Source organism: Falco cherrug, chromosome 4 (assembly GCF_023634085.1).
Source record: "Falco cherrug isolate bFalChe1 chromosome 4, bFalChe1.pri, whole genome shotgun sequence".
In the NCBI taxonomy this organism is placed as follows: Eukaryota; Metazoa; Chordata; class Aves; order Falconiformes; family Falconidae; genus Falco; species Falco cherrug.
The window spans coordinates 69348502-69370951 of NC_073700.1; the positions used below are offsets into that span (position 1 = coordinate 69348502).

The 22450-nt window shown below is 40.3% G+C and overlaps 1 protein-coding gene across 2 annotated transcripts in view; it reads right to left on the minus strand.

The window, feature by feature from the left end:
- Positions 1-22450, minus strand: part of GPR158 (G protein-coupled receptor 158) — a 209959-nt gene that overhangs the window by 119495 nt on the left and 68014 nt on the right. For both annotated transcript variants that reach the window (XM_055709593.1, XM_027799290.2), the window contains exon 3: positions 1116-1218. In XM_055709593.1, the coding sequence (XP_055565568.1) occupies positions 1116-1218 (103 nt within the window). The remainder of the gene's footprint in view (positions 1-1115; positions 1219-22450) is intronic.

Consider the following 22450-nt stretch of genomic DNA (forward strand, 5'->3'; position numbering starts at 1 on the left):
ATTTGCAGCTCTGTAGCACAGGGACATACTTCTACAAGTACCGTGTCATATAATCCTGCACACGATTTACCGGTACAAAACACCTGAATCTCTGAGTATCACTTAGGTACACATTAAGTATTGAATACTACTAGACATACTTCTATAGTGGAACAGGAACAGCTATGTTCACACAAGGCAGGAGAAAATACATGCTGTCCTTGAAACAGTGAAAGCTGTTCATCACCATTCCCAGGGTATCTCAAACAAACTGCTCCCACGGCAGAAAGCTGACAACATGAACCTTTGGCTAAAGGATGGTGCGAAGAAGCTGGGGATGGTATTCATTTCAGAGCAGGAGGATGCCCTCTTACACCTTCAAGCTACAGCTTTACACACTGCAGCATAAGCTCTACTAGTATAACTGCAACAATTTTGGCACAAATTCCATGCAGAGATTACACTTTGGTCATATGTGAAAGCAACAGGCATCAACATTGGGCATGCAGGTTATGTATTTCCCTGCTGAGTCAACCGAGTCCTGTTTCCCTTAATGTGGGCAACTCAGGCTAAATACCAAGCGATGTGTGCCTGGTCAAGTGTAGGCTACGTGTCTTTTGTATCATACATCCATCCAGACTCTCAGGCCTGACCCATCTCTCATACCTCATCAGCAAGTATTAGAGTTTGGATGCTCTTTTGGATTCTCCTTTGCAAATGAATTAAAATAAAAATAATTAAATTCCATGCAAAGCAAGAGGCTAGTGCATTCTAGTTTATCCTGACCAAAGACAAAATTACTAGATTAATTTCCTCAATACTTGTGCTTGAGCACAGATGCCAGAAACCTCTATTTCCCCATAGCAAGACCTTCTTTCCTGTTTTAAAATTTATTTACAAATCAAATATTCTTCAAATGGGTATGTTTTACAGGATCCTCAAGAGTATCATGAATGACAAACCAAAGGGCTAGAACTCCTTAAGTGATTATATAATCCAAGAGTTGCAAACCACTGGGATTTTACTATATAACCCTGATGAGGATAAAAAGGAAGCCTGCATTATTAATGCTAGGTCTGTTTTGATTTTTTGTTGTTTGTTTGTTTGTTTTTGTAAACTCAAGCAAAGGCACTTACTCTGAAAGCTGCTCACTGAGAAGATGTTGGGATGATAGAAACCAGCCTTGCAAATACATTTGTAGGCTCCGAGTACAAATCCGAGGCCTTTAATTGGCATGCACTGTGAGAAAAGAAAAAAGAAAAGTCATGCAGATGATCATACAACTGTATACTCAGAAGTACATGCAATCATAAAAACATTACAAGGTACCATGAGCAGACTTCTAAGAATAAAGAGGCACCCCTTCCATCTGACAGTACTTTCTCAGTGACTTTTTCCACAGCCATATATCACTCCAGCTTTTTTTCCCTGTTGTCCATCACCAACAAACAGCAAGTTGTGTTTTTTCCTGGAGAGTTTCCAGCGCTTTTCCCCAGCACAGCAGGTGGGTTTCAGAAGGCTGGAGCTCATGCTACATGAGGAGGAATGTGGCCATCCACAACCAAGCCACCAACCTTCTGCAGGCAGCACATGCTGGTGCCCCCCTCCAATGGCAACCATACCAGAGTGGAGACTGACCCAACCAAAACAAAGCCAACAACTGGTTAGAGAAAATGTCTGCAAACTTAAATCTGACCGAGGTGAAAGAGAGCAAACCTACGCCAATGGGAGCCCCATACTTCTAAGCTCTCTCCTCCTTTTTCGAGGAAGTAACGCAAAACAAGGTTTAACTCAACTTCACTTTTGCTTAATTTTGACATCAGGGCAAGCACAGCAAGTTTATTACAGTGACAGAACATCTACTGTCAGACCATTTCTGTACAACAAATAAGACTCTGCCTAGAACAGAGGGAAGTAACAGTTCAGCAACATAAGGCAGAAAGACTGATAAAACTATTTTCCCCCAACATAACTTACTTCATTTTATCAGATCAAAGTAGGCTACTGTACTAGATGACTTTCCCATCAGTATAGTGGTATCTATAGCATAGGTGTACCTATACCAACATGCCTCCATGAATAGGAACCAGACACTTCTAGTTCCTCAGTGAGCAACTGAACGATTTAACCAAAACACCCTCCGTCCTCGCACTTCCTTCCATTTCACTTGTTTGTGACCTTAGACTATGCTTCAATCTCTAACTGCCTGCCACGGGGAGGGAGATGCAGAGGACAGGTTTTCTGAGTTTCAAAAATCAAACGCACAACAGGAGAGAACAGCCTGCACTGACACTTTAGAAAAACTCATTTTATCTCAAGTTTCACCTTTGTGACATAATTCTGCCTGACATTAGGAAAGCCATTTTGCTTTTCTTTGCCTCAGTCCCCCAGATGGCGTCCTCTTTTCTCCACCCTTTGCCAATCTGATGTCTGTGCATGCAGTGGGGGCCTGGGGTGCTATTGGAAAATGATTAATAAGCAGGTAACCGGCATGTAAGAACACTGAAAATTTATTCAGCCTTTGTGTAAACATGAAAGCAAGAAAAAACTGAAAAAGGCAGCACAAACCACTTTTTTTTCATGCCCCATCTTCACCCTACAGAAATGTGACTGTTGAAAGGATGGAGGACAGGAGAAATCAAAGTGGGATGAGCGTGTGTGCAAGTCTAGTGACAGCAAAACCTCTTTAAACAGGCGCAAAACAGCAGTTAAAGTAGTAAAAAGAATTTTTCAGGGGAAAATTCTGTTCCGCCTTTCTGGCTTCTTGCTTTGTAACAGGAAGGTACATGCTGCTATAGAGACTGCCTTTTCTTTTCGAAGGCAAGAAAGAAAAGTAGCAGCTTCTACTGTATTCAGCGAACACTGCAGCACCTCTAGTACCACATCCATAATGCATTGCCACTGAACAAATTCTTCATATAAAATGTGTCACATGCTTATGTATTTGTTCTGCATTAAAATAAGTGTTTTAACTGAGGTTCCTTTCACACACATCCAATATTCACACCAAATAAAGGTCTGTAACTTTTATTTTATTGTCACTGACCAGTCCAAAACTTGAAAATGAAAAAAAAAAAATCTCAAACTCAGTTATCTCTCCTTGGTCTAGGATATTACCCTTCTTTCCAGTCATTGGCAGCTGTAATGCACACCTTAAGAACCATCCATCAAATTCTGTTTCTTGCAGTCCATGTAATCCCATGCAAAGATGTAATAGGGATCAGAACTTGAGTTTCTTGAGAGGAGGGATGGAGAGAAGGAGGGGAAGGAGTCTAGATCCCTGCAGATGCAATTTCAAACTCTGAAGTTCCCCTGTGCTCACACTGCATGGAAACAGAACTATTTACAGCCTGACTTTTTTTAAGAATTTGCAGCGACCAGGCAGCAAAGAACACTAAATATCATGTGTGCAAAACTGGGGAAAATACTTCTCCTGGAAAGAAAAAAGTCCCTTCCTTTTAGGAAAAAAATTAACAGTTATTAGTATATTAAGCAATTGTGGTAAATGTTACATTGAAAAAGGTAATAAATAAAATGAGTAAGAGTTTGCTAGTGTACAGAAGGTTCTTTAGCAAACAAGGTCCAGATTTGTTTAATCAGGGCTCCTTCCTCAGATACAGAGGCTTTTCCTGGCTGTCTGTGGGTGAAACCACACAACATACAGCAGGCACGTGCAAGCAACTTTTGTCCTTGCCCTGGCAAACGGCACCCCAGTTCCAGTGATGGTGCTGGCAGACCCAGAGCCCAAGCCCTGCAAAGCTGTACTAGCTCAGCTACAGCAGCCCCCAGTACCAGTCACGGGCTTCAGACCATCAGAAACAGAGAGACTGAGCAACCCACAACAGACTGTACAGACACAGCCACTAAAATATTAACCTGCTGCTAAATTAATTCAGATTTATAGAACTTAGCACCAAAAAAAGCAGATGTGTGAAAAATATCTGCCTCCACATAAGCAAAAAAAAGAGGAAGCATAAAACTGACCTGGTTTCAGATTTTATTATAAATGTGAAAGCAAAGCTCTGGGAATAAAACCACCATATTCCTGAGTATTTTTCTTCATCAGTGGTCATCAGCTTTTTTAAAATCATGCTTTCTTTAATTCATAAGAACAGCTACCTTAGGCTAGAACAGAAGTTCCATTTAGGCTTGTATCACATCTCTTATGTGCCCAGCAGCCAGTGTCAAGGAAAACGGTGAAAGATGTAGGCTAGCTATTGAGTGAGCCTTCCCCCATACACCCTTCAGGACATCATACTCCTAAATGGAATTTGTATTGCTTTAACTTCCAGCTATTAGTTGTTATAGATGGCTTAGTTACAATTAAGATAAGCTTTATCATAATCTTTGCTAAAAAGAGAGTAACAGGAGTCTATACAATTCACATTTACATTTCACAGCACATTTATTCCACCTGTCTGTTCTCTGGCAGTGTATTTTCAGCTTTACAGTATTAGTATAATGTAACGACTCCTAGGCTTAACATAGTATGCTTTAAATTATACAGTCAGCTCAAAACACAAGATATTCAGTGAATATTTATCTTGAAATTATTTATAAATAAAGAGCTCCTGAATCAACACAGATGCATCTAAAGCAATTTAAAAAAAAGGCTGTATTGGCTTAATTTTATGCTACTAGTTATAAAGGATGAAGTTGGAAAAATCTAATGTGATAAAGAATATCTCTGTTCGAAAGAAAATACATCCTTCGAATCACCTGTGCAATTGGCTTGGAAGTCTGAGCCAAACCTGGCATAAGAGAGGCAGAGCCCTTCATCAGATCCGATTAGCCATAAACCAAGTGACAAAGTATTCAGCAGGTACACAAAGCAGGTGTTACCTCCACACCAGAAAACAGAAGGGGAGAACAAGGCAAAAATAAAGTAGTTACTGAAGAGAAAACACGTGGCATCATGTCCTGCATGTAATTTAGAAACTCAGATAAACCACTAAATAAAATCTGTCTATGGCATTCTGGAGCAGAGAGGTTGAACCAGTAATTTTAGAATTAAAAAAAAAAAAAAAAAAAAAAAAAGACTAAAAATGCAGCCAGCTTTGACTGGGGTATACCAAGTTTTTCAAAGAGCAGGTTTTAAAAACTGTATTCCCACATGTGTACAGCAATAAGGAGGATGTCTCCCTTTTCTAAAGTCAACTCCATGTTTAAAGGATGTAGTAAGAGCAAAGTCATTATAGATAAAGTTTAATGGAAATAATACAAATAAGTCCATATTTCTTTGCTCTGGTTAGGGGCAGCACATAGGGAATTTCTAGAAAATGCTACGTACGTAAGAGTCATTTTGTGCCTGGCCCAGGATAGCAGCTGGAGCAGGTTGGTGGTCTGTGAGACCCCAAGAGCTTCTTTCTGATCCTGTTTATCATTTTGTCAAGCATGCCCACTCATAAAAATAAATGAAAGATGACAAAAGTCAGAGTAAAATTCTCTCTGCTGAAATCAGTGATGGCTCTGCCATTGAAAAGGCTTTACCCATTGTGTTTTCTCACGTCATTTACCCTTCAAGAGCAGAGTTTTTTGTTACAGTCTGTTTGCAGCCCCAGAAGTGAACAGTGAGCACATCCATGCATCCGAGGACCTTGTGCATCACCCAGGAGCACCCTGCTTGCCCCGGGACAGCTCAGGAGGCAGCCAGCCTGCCAACAACACTACTCATAAACTTCTCTTCAAATACAACATTCTGTTTCAAAAGGACAGAACAGGGCTGGCCACTTCATAATTTACGCTGCAGGGTTACTTGATAAGCCTCTGTAGCTTTTCTCCTTTCTTCTCAGTGCATTGGTGGAGTTAATTATTTTTAAATTCAAGTTTAAAAATGTGTTTTCCAACAACAAGGGACTAAAATGACACTGGGCTGTATAAATCCTGAGTCAGATAAAGCACAGAGACAGCTGTCTGCTTAAAGCAAAGGGAGGCATCAGGACAGTATTTGTCTTGATAGTTTGATGCTTTACTAAAAATTCCTCGCTGCTTTTTAATGTGATTTTTCATTATTCTGGTTTTTTTAAGCCATGGGATGACAGTAAATACCAATGGTAAAGAGTCTCAGCTCATCCACACAAGTCATAAATGACATGTGACTACTGACAAACCATGAACAGAAAAGTTAATGTCAGATCACCCCCACTCTGAGCAGGAAGGCATATGCTAAATGTAAGAGAGTGCAGAGTCTTTAACTCTAATTAACCTGTTCTGCAATGTGAATCAGTTTGGTGACCAGGCTGTGTGTCTGAGGACATACGGGACTCACTTCTGGCTCTCATCTCCATCACTCCCATGAAGCCAAAGTTATCAGCCCATTGGTGGACAAATGTGACAAAAAAGCAAGTTGCTAGCGGGGAATTAAAAACAATGGTGGAAGTGGAGCGTTTGGCAAAGAAATGGAAGAGATGAGATCAGAAATATGTACAAATCATGGCACTTGCTTAGAAGACAGCGAGAGAGGAACAAGTTTAATTTAGCAGTGTTTGAAAGCAGGTGACTTGGGGGCCACAATGGGGCTAAGCAGCAGAAAACTCATCCAAGCTGTTGTCATGTATATGGAGAACCCAAGGTCAGCTTAAAAACTATCCTTCCCATAGTTGGGATCCTTTACAGAAGGATGAAAACACAACAATTACAGCAATTTTCAGAGAACGGGTAACTTGGACACTCAAAGGTTCTCAGCAACGTCAATGTTTAAGACAGATTTTTCATTACTGCTGACAATACCTGTGCCGGCTACAATCAAGCTACCTAAAAAAATAATCATCTCTTTATATGACAGACTGGCATTGTCATTGGAAACCTGAATATCATTTTAGAACACATCAAACTTCACTTCTGATTAACAACAAACTTACAATTTCTTCTCTCCTAGAAAACTGCACAGCAATTACAGGGGAACCTGTTAACAGACACCAAACGGACTGATGGTTTTATAGCCATTACATAACACAGTGTGATTAATTTGAAGGCACTTTCTCAGGGCCAGACTTCCTTGGCTTTGAGGATAAATGGAGACATTTTTTACTATCAGCACAGGTTAAACTGCATTTAGAGCAAAGACTAATTCACTTCCTACCTACACTGGAGAGAATTCTCCTTATACGGAATCTCTACCCCTTTTTCCCTGTCACTAGGATAATTTTATGCTTTATACATGGGCAATACTGGAAATACCAAACATTGTCTGCAGAAGACCTTCCACAAGCTGTCAAGGAATATGCCAAAATACAGAGGTCCTTCACCGCTGGACAATTGGTTCTGCCAACTACTTTTGAATCCATCTGTGACTTGCCAATTCAGTGTTGCAAAAGTTTGCCTAGAAGATGTAAGACACAGTAAGACGCGATTAAGAAAGCTTGCCAAAACCTGCAAGAATGTGAGGCGTTTCCAAAAACATTTTGGAATGTTTTGGTGGGGTGAAAAGCTGGATCTATTCCTGATCCCCATGAAGGGTGCAGTTCTGAGCAGTGGAGTACTCTTTCTCACCTATCCGTATTTCCCTGAATTATTAACAAACTAGCAGAATTTTGCAATGTTTTAAAAAATGCAAACCCCCTCTATTTTGAATTACCTACTGATTTTAACTTTTTTTAACCAAATTTTCACAGTTGACCAGCCTGTCAATAAACGCGATACCCGCACTGTGACAATACAAATTACTTTCATTTTGAAAGCCATTTTGCATGTTTATAAACTTTATTAAAAATGTTTATTTACAATACTAAGAACAGCCATTTACATTTTCTTCTAAAGGCCAATAGGAAATACTAGAAGAGCCAGTCCGAGCCAGTAACTCATCAAGATAATTGTGGCATTTAAGCAAAGAAAACTCATTCAGAATAGGAAAGGGTAATAGAGGGTGCATGGGAATTGCACAGCTCATCTCACAGAGGGGCATGGCCAAACATCTTGTAGACTGTGCCATTCTTTAGAAAGAGCCTGACTCTTAAAGCACCGCCAGCATGGATAGCCTGCTGGCCCTGCTGGTTGGAAAGGGAAAAGGTTTCCTATAGCTTATACAAAAGCTAACCAATAGCTGCTATAATCAATGGGTAATTTAGACGCATAATTCAAAGAAGCAAATATAATGGTGGAAAAAAGTGCACAATATTTTAATGTTAACCCAGACAATATCGCTAAACCAACATTTTCCAGCCAGCTGCTGTATCTGTCATTTATACTGCATTTCCCAGCAACCATTAATGTAAGTTACCTCTTGACTATTACATGTTATTTTTAGGCTAATTCCACACACCAGCAAGACATATGTGATCACCCTGGAAAAGGTGTGTAACAGTTTGTGTCTGTCTGCCCAACCAACAGTAACTTTTGGACCTACTGGCTGGTTCCAGACAGTACAGTAGGGGTGGGAAGCCTACTAAGTTCCCCCAAACTTCATGAAAACAACATCCTGGCAAGAAGAGATACCCATCAGTGTCCCTGCTGAGGGACAGACTACATCATGAGGACATACCTTTCATTAGACACTACAGAATGCTCCTAGAAATGCCACAGCCACAAGAAAAGCTTTAGCCAGCACTGGTGCATTCTTAGACGTCAGTTAACAGCATAAAAAAAATGCATTAAGAGACCAAGCTGCACTAATCTGATGTTCCTGTTCCTTGGCATTCAGTCCAGCTTTAGGACAAGTTGGCCCATTTTTATAGAGGTTGTTGCTACTTCAGACTGCCAGGAGTCTTGAGTCCAACTATGTGAAGTATAAATGATGCTCCTAGTCACAAAATAATTTCTTACTGAAATTCTACTTGAGTATTTTGTGTGAAACATGATTGAGAAGATGGCTGTATTAAGGATCTAAATTTTAGTATCTTTGCTGAATTTTGTGGTATTCTTTCTTTTTATATTAGTGCAACATTAGACAGCAATTGAATGAAACCTCACTGGTACTTGAATGAAGACACAGCACCTTTTATCACAAAACATGGTCCATTAAATGAGTTTTTCTGTTTACTTGGTAGTCATTGGTAAAACAAAACTCCCAGTTAAGTTCTTTCCATCAGCAGCATGCACTCTAAAAGCATATTTCTTTCATTCAAGAAGATGGTCACGTCCTGCAGCAGCATGACTTCACGACTGATCAATATCCTTTTATTAATTTTGCTTTATTCTGGATTGTAGCCTCTACAGTTTGACAATGTGTCAGCTCATCAAGAAAGTTAGTCTTGCTTACAAGATAGTACCAGAACTTGAGTTTTTCTACTTGTCAAAAATATCTCCGTGTTCCAGCCACAACTGTCCCATCCTCAAGGTTGGGTTGTCCCTCAGAACTGAAGTTCAGAGCACAGTCTCTAGGTTTAACCTATGATCTGAGCTCTGTTAAACCAGATTCCTTTTGATTGCTTTCGATCTTATAATCCGGCTTCTTTCAAAATTTCATCTATCAGAGGTAACAATGATTTTGTGACAAAGACATCAGCCCTCCTCTTGCCTAAGACAGTCTGCAGACTGTCAGACTACTCGGGACCATCATAAGGGTCATATCGCAGTCAGAAGAATCACCATATTGTTGCTGTCAGAAGAAATTCCTCCCAAACTCCCATTACTTGACAGTACCAGCTTCACACTGATCTTCAAAGCCTGGGGCTGTATACTCACTCATTAGAAGGCACAAGCCCCACAGAGGTGCTGCATATCCCTCTAGCATGAAAATACAGCACCCACTATCTGCCAGCTATTTGCTGGCTCATTCAGCCTCTTCTTCAGCACTAGGCCAGCACAAGGGCTTTAAAAAATGTATTTAGACTAGACACAGAGATATACTTTTGGGTAACAAATCAGAAACAAAAGGTAATAACTAAAGCTAATATGAAACAGCAATATGCTTAATGAATTAATACCCGTCTAGTTGCTTACCGATTCTCATGCAGGACACCAGAGAGATATGCTAGAGTATACCATGAAGTCCTGGGTTTTGCTTCAAATGCTTGTTGCTTTCACACAACCTTTATTAGCTTTGACGAAAAAAGCCCTAATTTCGAGTAGTAACTGTTCTACAGGTAAGCTCTCACTTCTAGGTCTGAGGCTAGCCAGAGAGCTGGTGATCCAGCTCCCTATCTGGAGCCACCATATTCTAAACAGACACCTTGAAAATCTTTCCTCTGTTCTTCTGCTTCCCTTATCTCAATCTAAATTCTTATTTTTTATCCAAAGCCAATGTAGACTTGATGACTCATATCTCACTCCTCCACCGCCTTCTGGAGCTGGAGGGTTTGGCCATGAATGTAAATTCCTTGGAAGGCTCTCTCTAAATGACCATTTTTGATACTTAATGATACTTCTCTCTGCCCATCATTATTTTTCCCTCAGGCTTGCACTTAATCCAACAAAGCTATACCTGTGCCCCAATGATTAAAAGCCACTTTTGCCTGTTCTGCTTGACTGCCATTTTCTGCCCAAGCTGAACTCCTTCATACAAAGCTACAGCCAGCCTCTGTCTAACATTACAAAAGCCACCCATTATAAAGTTCTCTAAAGCTCGTGGTAGAACACCAGCTTTGACACAGATCTGTAAGAAGCATTCTTATCTTAACAGACTGAGAAAAAACTATTGTGTCTAGACATGTATATAAAAGCAAATATTCCCTTGTCCTGCCTCCAACAGGGACCCCCTGTGTTACAGAGTCCTCTCGTTATCCACAGAAATTTTAGGTGGTTGTCTGCTGGAGCACATCGCCCATAGCTTAACGGGTCCCAGAGCCCTGCTGGGGCTTCAGGTCAGTGTTACGCCAGGGACCTCAACGGAGCAGCCCAGACTCACGAGTGTGCCAAGGTGGCTTAAAAGCTTGGCAGTAGCCCTCCTCCCTTGTGAGAGCTCCAAGCAGGACAGCTTTCATCTTGTATAAATCTGAAGTGTAACTAATCTCTACTACAGAAGTATAGCCATATTTAATTAATCCTCCAAGATGTACAACAATACACACACCAACATGAAGGCTAAGTTCAAATCTAACCTGGAAGGATGAAGTATACTTTTAGTTTTAATTTGTTTGGTACTCCACTTTCCCTTGGTCCAGCAACGCACCATTTTTGAGCCAAGGTCCCAAACTGGCAGACAGTTTAACCAATTCTAAAATGAGTTCCCTGTTAACACCAATGATAGACAGCAAGACCACAGAGATACAGGAAAGATGACATGCCAGCATGCAGCAGGAAGCCAAAGCAAAGCATCAAACAATCTCAGGAACCAGAAACTCTGAAACTTTGTATTCCTTCTCCTGGCAGGGTAACTAATAATAACACTACGTGAAAAGCAAGCAACTGCAAATTTGGAATTCCGCTTCCTAGGGATCATTAAGAATGTCAAAAAATTCTTACAGTTTACCTGCACCATAGTTGTATCTTCCTCAAGTACTTGCAATATACAGTGGCAGAAGGGTAACACTAAAACACTGGAATCAAAGTGGCCTTCAGGCAGTAAGGTACCTATAACCCACCGATTATATTTAATGAACTTGCATGAAAACAGAGCCTAATGAATAAAGAGTAACATGGTACATCCATTGGAAATAAAGGAAGCTGGAGTTTTCTTTCTATTTTTCAGTAGCTACCAGGAGCTGGTTCACAAAGCAAGGTGGACTGGATATTTTCTGACATCATTAAAAAGGAATTTTTCTATTATTAATTATAGACATGCACCTCTTGTTTTCAGAGCTCTCAGAAGCAACAACATCTGTTAGCAGTACCTTGCAGACATATAAACCTCAGCAGACAGTAAGATACTTGGAAGACTCTGCCTCAGACTCAACAAAATGTCAACTTTACTTTCCATCTGACAGAGCAAACCCATTTTATTGGAAGCCACTACAGAAACAGCACCGAAGACCTGCCAGCCTTAATGTGACACATGCATGAACACATAAAAGCTCACCCTCGCTCTGTATCATCTCACTTTTTAACTCTCACTTTGAAATCACTTAAAGAGGCTGCAACACAGTTATTGCTTATACTGAGTGGCATAATCCCTGAGATCAATGAAGTTAAAGCCAGGACAAATGAAGGCAGAACGAGGTCCTGTTAGACATGCATAGATTTCAGTTATGTAGATATTACAAAGGTGACAGTGGAAAAGGAAACAACTCCCAGGTTAAGACGAAAATGTTTGGTTAGTAACCTCATTAACCTGCAGTTAACGGCATCAGATTTAGTTTCATATTTATAGATAAATAACGCTCACCTGTCTTCCTGGGTTAACAATGCCACAAGAACAACATTATAGCACATAGGCTTGTAAAATTAACTAACTTTTATGTTTTGTGTTACTGGTCTCCCCTCTCTGTCCTTTCTACTCTTACTCTGATGCACAATGCAACATATCACCACAGATGTGAGACTTGTGACCTGACTCCCTAGAAAAGTCTCCCAGCTCACCCCAGGAATGAGACAGCAGACTCTCATTCCCAACACTTAGGAAGCAAGAGGCAAATCCAGGCACCAGCCTGCTCAGCAGTCTGAATAGCCTTCCCAGTTCAAATACATTGACCAGTACTTTTCCAAATTTCCTAACAGAACAAATGGGACACAGATCAGGTCTTCCAGATTTTCATTCTGAGACTTCCAAAGTTCCATCTCAACCATTGACTTCATTAAAACAAAAAAAACCTCCTGAAGGTAAATTGTATTAGCATGTTTCTGTATAGTAAGCAAATTATAAACCAGCCAAGCTTGATGACAAGAGTTTCCATGGAGTTTTCTTGAGTCTGAGGCAAACTTTACTGTCATTGCTTCATATATTTTTTGGATTCTATATACAACAGTTATAATTCTATAATACAGTTAATACAATCCTATAATATGATAACTATATCTAGAAGTTAAAAACTTAGTTATCATATGATAACATTGTATCTGCTATATTACAGAATTACGTAGCTGCATGAATGGACCATGGCAGAAGCTTATGGTGAAGTCTACTCTCACTCACATCAACCTTCCAGAGACGCAGATGCAAAAAATGTAATGAAAACCCTTAAACACAGAAGCAATATTTTGAAAGCTCAAGAAACTCAGAAACATCAGCTGAAAAAGCAAAGCACTCTCTATGAGCAGCATGAAAGCCCTGCTGAGATGCAGAGCCTGCATGCTTCAGGGTCAAGTTTGGAGGTTCTTGATAAGGTCTGAAACGTTCAGAGGCCCATAAGCATCTGCATGAGCACTCCAGAACAAATACTTCAGCTGATTGTCAATATGACTTTTTTACTTACAATCCTTACCTATCTCTCACCAGAAAAATGTTTCCTTCACTGACCTACAGGTTTCTTTTTTGCCTGTCTTGCAAATGATACATCTTTCTTATTTCTTATCTATGAACTTCTCAGGGGTGGGGGAATTTCTTTTTTGATCTCACTTGCAAACCCCCAAGGCATCTCAAGGTTAGGCATTTCATACAGCTTTGTACCATGAGAAATGTTTTGGTGAACCATCATCCTGGTATAGATGCCAGGATATTTAGTCAGTATCGTACCCATAAGGAAGTATGGTAAGTAACAAAAAAGAAAGAAAAAAAAAAGGATCCTCACTCTAAAAAGTACTAACTTGCTCACTATAATGCAAATATTATTAAAGTATTCCCATGACATAGAGGTTACCTGACAAGTAACATTGTGCTTGGATTTTGCTATAATTCCTTGCTATCTTTATTAGCTCATTTGAGACTGGTATGCTGCTTATAATTACCCTGACCTGTAAAAAGACCCTGTTAATATTGGCAGCAATGCTGGTACTGGCAGAGCAAGTTATAGACCCTGAAGTTAATTATATTCAAAGTAAAGTAAATTTGGGAAACATATTGAGATGCGCTCAGCATTTGGCCGCTTTTCAAATTACAATCTACTGTAAATGCACAGCTTCATTTCCCCAATGAACTTTTATAGGCTTGTGTTAGAACAACTAGCAGTTTTGTGAAGGAGAAGTTCCCTGGGAAAGGACCAAATATAAAGAAGTGAGCAGGCAATTAAACCACTCCACCTACAGAACGCACCCTTCCACCAGCAGCCAGGTGAGTGCCAGTGCCCCTTCATCTGCCTCCAGCTGTCACATGTGGGAGAGGGGAAGGATGGGCATTTGTATATTGAACCATTTGTGCTTTTTCTCATCATAGTTTCCACAGCTTCATGACAGATGATTTAACACAGAAACACTACTTTCAACGGCACTCTTTAGCACCTTACAAAATTTGAACCCAGGTATGCGTAGAAACTATTAGTATCCAGAAAACTGTCTCATTTCTAGAGATATGTTACAGGTTCCTCAGTCACATCTCGTAACTCCTATTGTAAGACACTGAAATAAACAGAGTCTTAAAAAAAAAAAAAAAAAAAAAGACGTCTCATCTTTCATTAATCTCTTAGTAATAGAAGTAACTACTGTTAATTTAGAATAATAAAAATGATATAAATTTACATAAATACAACCATATAAAGTTAATATAAAAAAATCCATAACTCACAATTAGCCACCAAATAAACCTGTTTTCATGTAAATCTGCATTGAAAATAACAGAAATAACAACTAGAGTGGAAATTTAAGATCACCATCTATAGCTAAAGCAACAACGTGTCTCTGACACATTTAAAATGTATTTGAAATACTCCTAATGACATTAATAATAACTCACACTTTTTTAAAAAAAAAATCATTCTGATTTTAGTAACGACTCTATGCTGCAATGTATTACAGCACTCACTTTGCAACATATATCCTCAATGAATCACATCTTACTGCATATAGTCTATATATTTTTCATTTAATAGCTCTAGGTCTCAAAAATCAGTAAATTTTAAAATTGTTGTTCTAATTGGTAACTGCTGACTTGCTCAGTCAGTACCCTCATGGGTTACTTATACTCAAGTTAGAATTTGGATTAAAGGATGGTTTGGCAATGAGAAATTTCTAACTTTAAGAGTGTAATACAGAATAATATCAAGTAAAATTCCAACAAAATGTAGATACAGTTGAATATATGCATGTAATCTGTGAGTGGAGATGACGGGAACAAGTCTGTACCCAGAAGACAGCCCACTGGAGAAGCAGACAGGGGCTGCAGCCCAGCCAAGTACCTGGGTGGTCTCCTTGCCTTCCTGCACAAAGTTGAACAGAGCTGATACATGCCCTCAAAAAAATCACATCAGTTGAACTAGCGTTTTCACGAAAACCTCTTTCCATCAGAAAAACATAGCTATGTTCCTCTTATTTTAGTTTCTCTCACGTCAAAACGAACAATATAGAGGAAGGGGGGGAAATTCAGTGTATCTTATCCCACAGACCCCATCCAGTATCTTCCTCCATGATACTATTTCCCCAACCTTGTAACCTCTAAATCTTCCAGACAAAGACATTTATCCTCACAGGCAGTTGTGCTGCTGAACCTCAAACTACAGCTGAGGAAACACATTTGAAGAGCAAACCAGCTTTTAGTGGCATAATATCAAAAGCAACTGAAAATACACAGTGGTTCATCAAAAAGGACAATTCTTCAGGAAATTATTAGTGGTTATTTTCAGAAACACACTAACGTGCTCAGAGCTGCACAGAACAAAAGACGTATACTGTCTGTCACGTGAAGTTTATTGTAACAGATACTTGAAAGACAAAATGAGAAGGATTCAACTCTGTTCTCATTTGCCTTTATTTTAAATGAAACAAAATTCCAGTAACTCCAGTGCTTTCCGCCACCTCACTGAAATTACTAGCTAATGATGCTAGAATCAAATCCACTTTGCTTCATTCTGCTTTTATGCTTTAATTTATACTCAATTGCTTTTATATAAATTCATTTATTGAGATTACTAAGATATAAACCTTGAAGAATGAAGACCACCATGGCCTGAAGTGCCACCCATGATGCCAGCTTCCAGCAGATTCCAGAAGGACCCAAAGGTAAGGCAGCCTTGCTGCTATTGCCAACTAGCAAACAACACTCATTAAGCCACATGATTTCCCAGATCCTCAGCAATTTCCAGCTTTATCAGTGAATACTTTCCTAAAATTGTTTAATCCTCAAATGCTGTTTTCCAATTCACAGTTTCAGCAAGCTCCTCTCCTGGCTGTAAAGTGTAAACTTGCCTTGAGATGCCAAACAATAGCCAAGTTTTGCCACTGAAACAGCTGGATGTCAGTGTTAACAGGTGGAAAAAATCCCTGAGCTAATCTTGAAGTCAACAAAGTGTACTATGGGATCTCTGAGGGAGGGAGGGAGTTACATGACTTGTGACTATTAACAGGTAGTTTTGCTGAACACCCTGCTCACCATGATCAATGCCAGGACAATTATGCACACAGCCTGAACTTCACTGGTAGAACTAACAAAGATGGGCTTTTCCCAAGAAAATCAAAAGAGCCTTTGGAATACCTATTTGTAGCATCACCTGAGATTACAGAAAAAGCTGGTTCAGAACGTAACACTGGGCCGTGGCCTGATTCACATCTTTATTAGACAACCAAAAATAGCTATTAGGCTGCAAAAAGCCACTGTCTCAAAAAAAGCACTTCCAGCGGCAGAACTTCTGACAGCCCAGAGTCAGCTTTTCACTTTCAGTAAATTAACCGGTTTTTACGCAGCAGTTACTCAGAGCTGAGCTGTGAGAATTTGACTGTTTCAATAATCACCCAGATCTTTCCACAGACAATATTCTCTCCTTTTTATCATGCAAACCCACCATACTTTTCATGTCATAACTTGTTTTTCATGTGAACTGCCCACTGGATTGGAAGGGCCACCTGCTGCAACACACAGGCTGGGTCTGCCCTTTCCCCCTCCCGCCTGCAGTCCCATTTGCTTCCTTGGGAGGTTTTTCTACCTGTGCAACCCTGAAATGGTGCCAGTTAAAGCTCCCTCTTCTCTGCCCTGGTTCACATACCCCTTTATTCCACTTTTCTTTCTGGTCTAAGACACACTTCTTAATTTATAGAAAAATTGTAGGACATTTGCTAATTTTTTTAGGCTGTCATCCCAACACTGACAGTCATTACACACATATCTTTAACTGAATGTGTCAGCAACTCCTTAGAAATTAGAATTGTTAGAATATTTTTCTTATTAAGAACATGCAGTTTTCCATCAGGCTATTTATTATGAAATTTCATCTTTTAAAATAACTTTGCAGAATTCTATTAAACTTATTGTCCAAACAAATAACCTCCTGCACAGAGGTAAGAGGCACTCCCCACTTGAAGACACTACAGATATATTTTCTCCTCATTTGCTCTCAGAGAAGTAGGTGTCATAGGTGCATAGGTCTTAATGCTACAACAGAAATTCCTTCTTTGCATGGGAGATTCTGTCATCTTCTCTGTGCTGGTTTGCTTCTTACTCTGAAACAGCCCCTTGGATTTTCCCGGTTGCTTTGCTGGAGAAGAAACTACCAAAATGAGCAAGACAATCAAAATATAGCCCTAAAATAAGTTGCATAACAAAACTGTTATCCTGCTATCTGTGGAGATGTCAAGCATTCCTCAGCTTTTGGAAAAATCATTTATATAAATACTTAAGGCCTCAAAGCCAACACATTTACCAATCATTTAGACATAATCATCTTGTCACTTACATACAGCTCAACAAACATGTCATTGGGGAAACCCTACAGTGTAATTAACATTGCGTTGAATGACAACTGAAGAAAAACATTATAAGCGCTTTCATTCAAACCTGAAAGGCAGTATCTAGTATGACAACACCCGCTTCACCAGGAAGATTGATTTTACCCATTATTATTCTTAATTGTACACATGTAGCTTTCAATTTAATTTCACTGAGTGCTTTAATTGCGGCTTGGCTTTAAGGTTTTCTGTTTAGCAGTGCAGTCCAAAGTTTTATTCTCAGAAACACAAGAGATCAAGCCATGTTGCCTGATGGCACAGTTACCAGATCCAATGGTCAGAGGAGAGAAAAGAAAGAGAAAAACTTACTGTAGTTTTTATGAACCTTCAATTTTGTAGGTAAAATTCTAAAAAGAAACAGGAAGTGCCAGTTGCACTCCAACAATCATGGTAATTTTCCTAAATATACTGTCTAGTCTTCCCAAGGAACTGTGGCCTCAAAAGGTCTTACTTTGCTGTCAGTGTCATAAAATTTCATAGAGCAAAGCAACTTGCAGTCATGCTTACCTATGTGCTATTTCCTCTACATTGACTGCAGAGATGTAAACAGAGCTTATCTGCTTATGTACCACTTTAAAACATACACACAACTGTTCTCTAAGCAGCACAACAGCCCAAAGCTCTGATGCAGAAAGGTCTCACCAGCCTATCTGAACTCTGCATAAAATGCTATTAGTGTCTGATTAAATATTAATTACAAGAATGTCGTTGCACAGCATTTAACTGGGGAAAGGCCATTAGTGAATTGCAATTTTTCTGCCAAAAAATACCTAGTGCAGCACAATGTTACTTTCTGCCCTGTTTAATACGGATCACAAGTAGGTAGTAGGCAGCCTGAAAGCATCAGTCCCATCCAGTGGCAAAGGCTGTGGTCCACTGACCTCCCCACTTCAAACCAGGCAAAAATCCTGGCTGAAAAGCATGCCTGGGAGACACGAGTACTATTTGTTTCAACAGGAGCAAGAGCAAAACGTTCAGTTTCAAAGAGAAGCCAAGCCTGTGTGCAGCGAGCCAGTGCCACAGCTGCTCCCAACCTTCCCTGTGCTCCCCCTCCCCTCCTGCCTGATGGAGGTTCGGGGTGCCTGCCCTCACACCCCAGCTGCTAGCTGCACAGGGGTCCCTGCCAACCACACATGGACCATGGCCATCCTTCTCCAAGAGGGAAGGACATTTCCAGCTATCTACACATATTTTGTGCAGTCATCTTAACCAGCAGATCAAGCTATGGACCCTTCCCACTCCCCTTTCCTTGCTCAGCTGCTGCCTGCCCTGTCCTGGGGAAGGGCATCAGCTTTGCCCACGAGTGCTGCCAGCAGCTACACAGCTGTGACACCGTTTTTTCTCCTAACAAACTTGTGTCATTTGATGGATATATCATAAAGAATTGAGTTCTACCAACTGAAAGCAGAACTAGAGCCTCCATTGAAAAATTGGGGTCGTTCCTATTTTGCTAACTTACAGTGATAACATATGGGCTGAAGGAAAGCTCTAGCACTACATTGCAAAATAAGAATTGTTTGGGTCATATTTAAAATATTTAACTGTTGAATCTGCTCCACTGAAAAATACTGGTGAGGAGAGGGAGAGCTTAAATTCTGTATGATTAAAACATTCAAGAATGGCTGCAGAAATGGTAGCCTCCCACTGGAAAACCGAGGAGTTCCTACCGTGGTACAGTAGGCATCACACGTTCAGGTCCTTCCCTTGTGTTGAAGGACCCAAACTTGCATCTCCCATCCCCAGAGACTGTTCTAGCACTCAGAATTGTTCTGGGAGTAGTCTCTCTCAGACTTGCCAGAACACTGTGTGATACTGATCTCTGGGAATTTTAGTTCAAGTCTCTGAATGTGCCTTAGAAAAAGCATCTCACCTCTCATATGCACCCTTTAGCTACCAGGCTACTGATCCATTCACACCTCCTCAGTGCTTCCACGCCATGTGGCAGCACTTCATTTAAGTGATTTATTACGTGACAGTAGTAGGGTAGAGTCAAAGTGTAAAATTTACTTCCCATTTCCTCACACTGAAGCATTCCCCTTACATTTTTATTTTTTTTCCCCACACACTTCTCTCCTGTTCAAGGTGCCCTCTGGGTTTTCACATGTTTCAGTAGAGCACGGAAATATTTTATAGCACTCACAAGAGCACCAGATGGCAGAGAGACATGATCCCTGCCGCAGGAACTCACAGCCTGGAGAAGCAGGCAAGAGTGAGGCAGCAGGACACCAGCAGCAGTTTGGTGTCACAATTTCTGACCTCTGGGAGATGCCTTTCCCAGCCTTTCCCACTTAGTGCTGGGCCCTCTCCTATATGCCTTCCAGAGCCCTTGCCTCGCAAGAGGCATCTTTACAGCCCTGAGTTGTGCCTGCAGGAATTGTTCTGCTGATCTCGGGGTTTTTCCACCTTTTAAATTTCCTTCAGTCTTTTTCTGCTTCTGGCTTTTCCCTCCTTTTCCATTCCTTTTTTAGATTGCTTTGATATGACTAAAATCAAACCTATTATAACTTTTGGTTAATGAATGAAGGACAAACCTAATCACATTGTTCTTCCCCGTAACACAGGACACGTGAAATGCTTAAGAATTAAGTCATCAAGCAGAGGCTTATGTGAGCTAACTATTTTTTTCAGAGAAACCTATGCAATCAAAGGACACTAGCTCAGAAGCGTGTTTAGGTTGGCTGGAGAAGCTGGGCATCCTCAGTCAGGATGAACCAGCTCCCTACAACTCTGTACCACTTCTCTCAGCTTCCCAAGGCACTTCCTCTCAAGCGATCTGTATCACCATATTTTCAGTACTTTCTGTGTCTTCAGAGCGGCTGCTAATGGAAAGCTGGTAATCTCCAAGAGGGTTAGAAATGAGGCATGCAACCTGGTAGAGCACCATCACAGTAAGAGCTCCCAAGGGTTCTGTGGGAAGTGCTTTTCCCACCTGGGGCCTGTAAAAAAGCCAGTGCTGCAAATAGCTCCACGTGCAGAAGTATGAAACTATCGTTGGGAGAAGAATTTGAGAACATTTTTTCACTCAGCTCACTCTTTGCCTGCAGCTAACTCAAATACATAGGAAATTGCTCCACATGATCCAACTTCCTCAGTTTCTACGCTGGGTTTTAGAGCAACAGAACAAGCTGAGCTTGTCATTTTTTGCTTTAGTTGTTGCCTCTACATTAAATAGGTTATGCTGAATGCTGAGGGAGAGTGAAGAAAAAAAAAAGATTTCTTCTTCTTAAGTGTTGTCAGTGTAGGATTAGCCTACTAGGAGAGGAATGCCAAGAAACCTCTCACTGGGCAGCCTGGATTCAGGTACTCTCAAGCTGCAGACACCCTGGGAGAACACAGGCTTTTATTTGCAGATACACTTGATCCTAGCTTACACTTGTAATTATTTGTCACTGCTCATCTTCATAGAAATGAAAGGATTTACACCTTTTATATAACTGGTTTAGAATAATAGGTAAGAGTTTGATGAATTTTCAACCTTATCTTAAAAAAAAACAATTAGAAGTGTTTAGTCTGCATTATCTAAAAAGCTGCCAGAGCAGAGAAGCAAACAAACCAGTATTTCCCCTTCTTTTACTAATGCATTATGACCTGCATACTTTGATATTTAGCTATACACTTTTCAAATTGATAAATGGAGAGCTGCAATCACTACTTGAACGTTACATCTAGGATTACTGTGCTGTTTCTCAGGAGTCACAGGGAAGATTTTTAATACATATTTTCTCTTGTAGTGTTTCTCTCCTTTCCTATGTTTTTCAACTTTCTACTGCAGTATTTGAAAACAAAACCACCCAAGAAAGCCCAACAATTAATTCCAGAAGCAGTGATTACAACAGAAAGTTGGTATAATAGATTTAAAATGAGCTAGCGCTCCAAATGCCCTGTCTTTCACAGTCAACAGTCACAAATCATAGAATCATTCAGGTTGGAAAAGACCTTTAAGACCATCAAGTCCAACCAGCAACCTAACACTGCCAAGTCCACCACTACACCATGTCCCTAAACACCACATTTACATATCTTTTAAATACCTCCAGGGATGGTGACTCAACCACTTCCTTGGGCAGCCTGTTCCGATGCTGGATAACCCTTTTGGTGAAGAAATTTCCTAATATCCAATCTAAACCTCCCCTGGTGCAAATTGAAGCCACTTCCTCCCATCCTATGACTTGTTACTTGGGAGAAGCCACCAACACCCACCTCGCTATAACCTCCTTTCAGGTAGCTGTAGAGAGCATTAAGGTCTCCCCTGAGCTTCCTTTTCACCCGAATTCATTCTTTGAAATCAGAATCAGGTTGCTGATGCAGACAGCTCCAGTTTCACCTGGGAGGTAATGAGATGAAGTCATTGCATGGGATAGAAGAAAAATACAGCCAGCTGACTCTGCACCATTTAACTCAACAGCTCCCCAGTGGGAAGCATCAACAGCAGGGGTGCAGGTGACAATGAAATGCTGCATTGTGTAACACTTTACTACCCATTTGTGTGCTACCCAAATAGCAAATAGTCAAAAGGACACAGAAGAACAAAGCAATCTGCTACGGTACCCTTTGTGGTTAGCAGGCAAGAATTCAGCAAGCTCATGGGTTAGCACTAGGTTTTGTCCCTTTAATTTTGTTAGAAATTACTTTTCTTAGAAATGCCTGCCCAGACTGTGCAGTGCTTTACAGTATTGAGAGAATATACAGTCCTTACTTTTAGACCTTAAGATAACATAAAGGGTGGGTGACAACAGGATTTGACATCTCTCTTGCTACTCTGGATGCCTTTGTTACAATCTAAAAAAAAAACAAACAACAAAAAGTCTATAGGCAGTACAATAAGGAAATCTGGTTTCTTAACAGATGTACC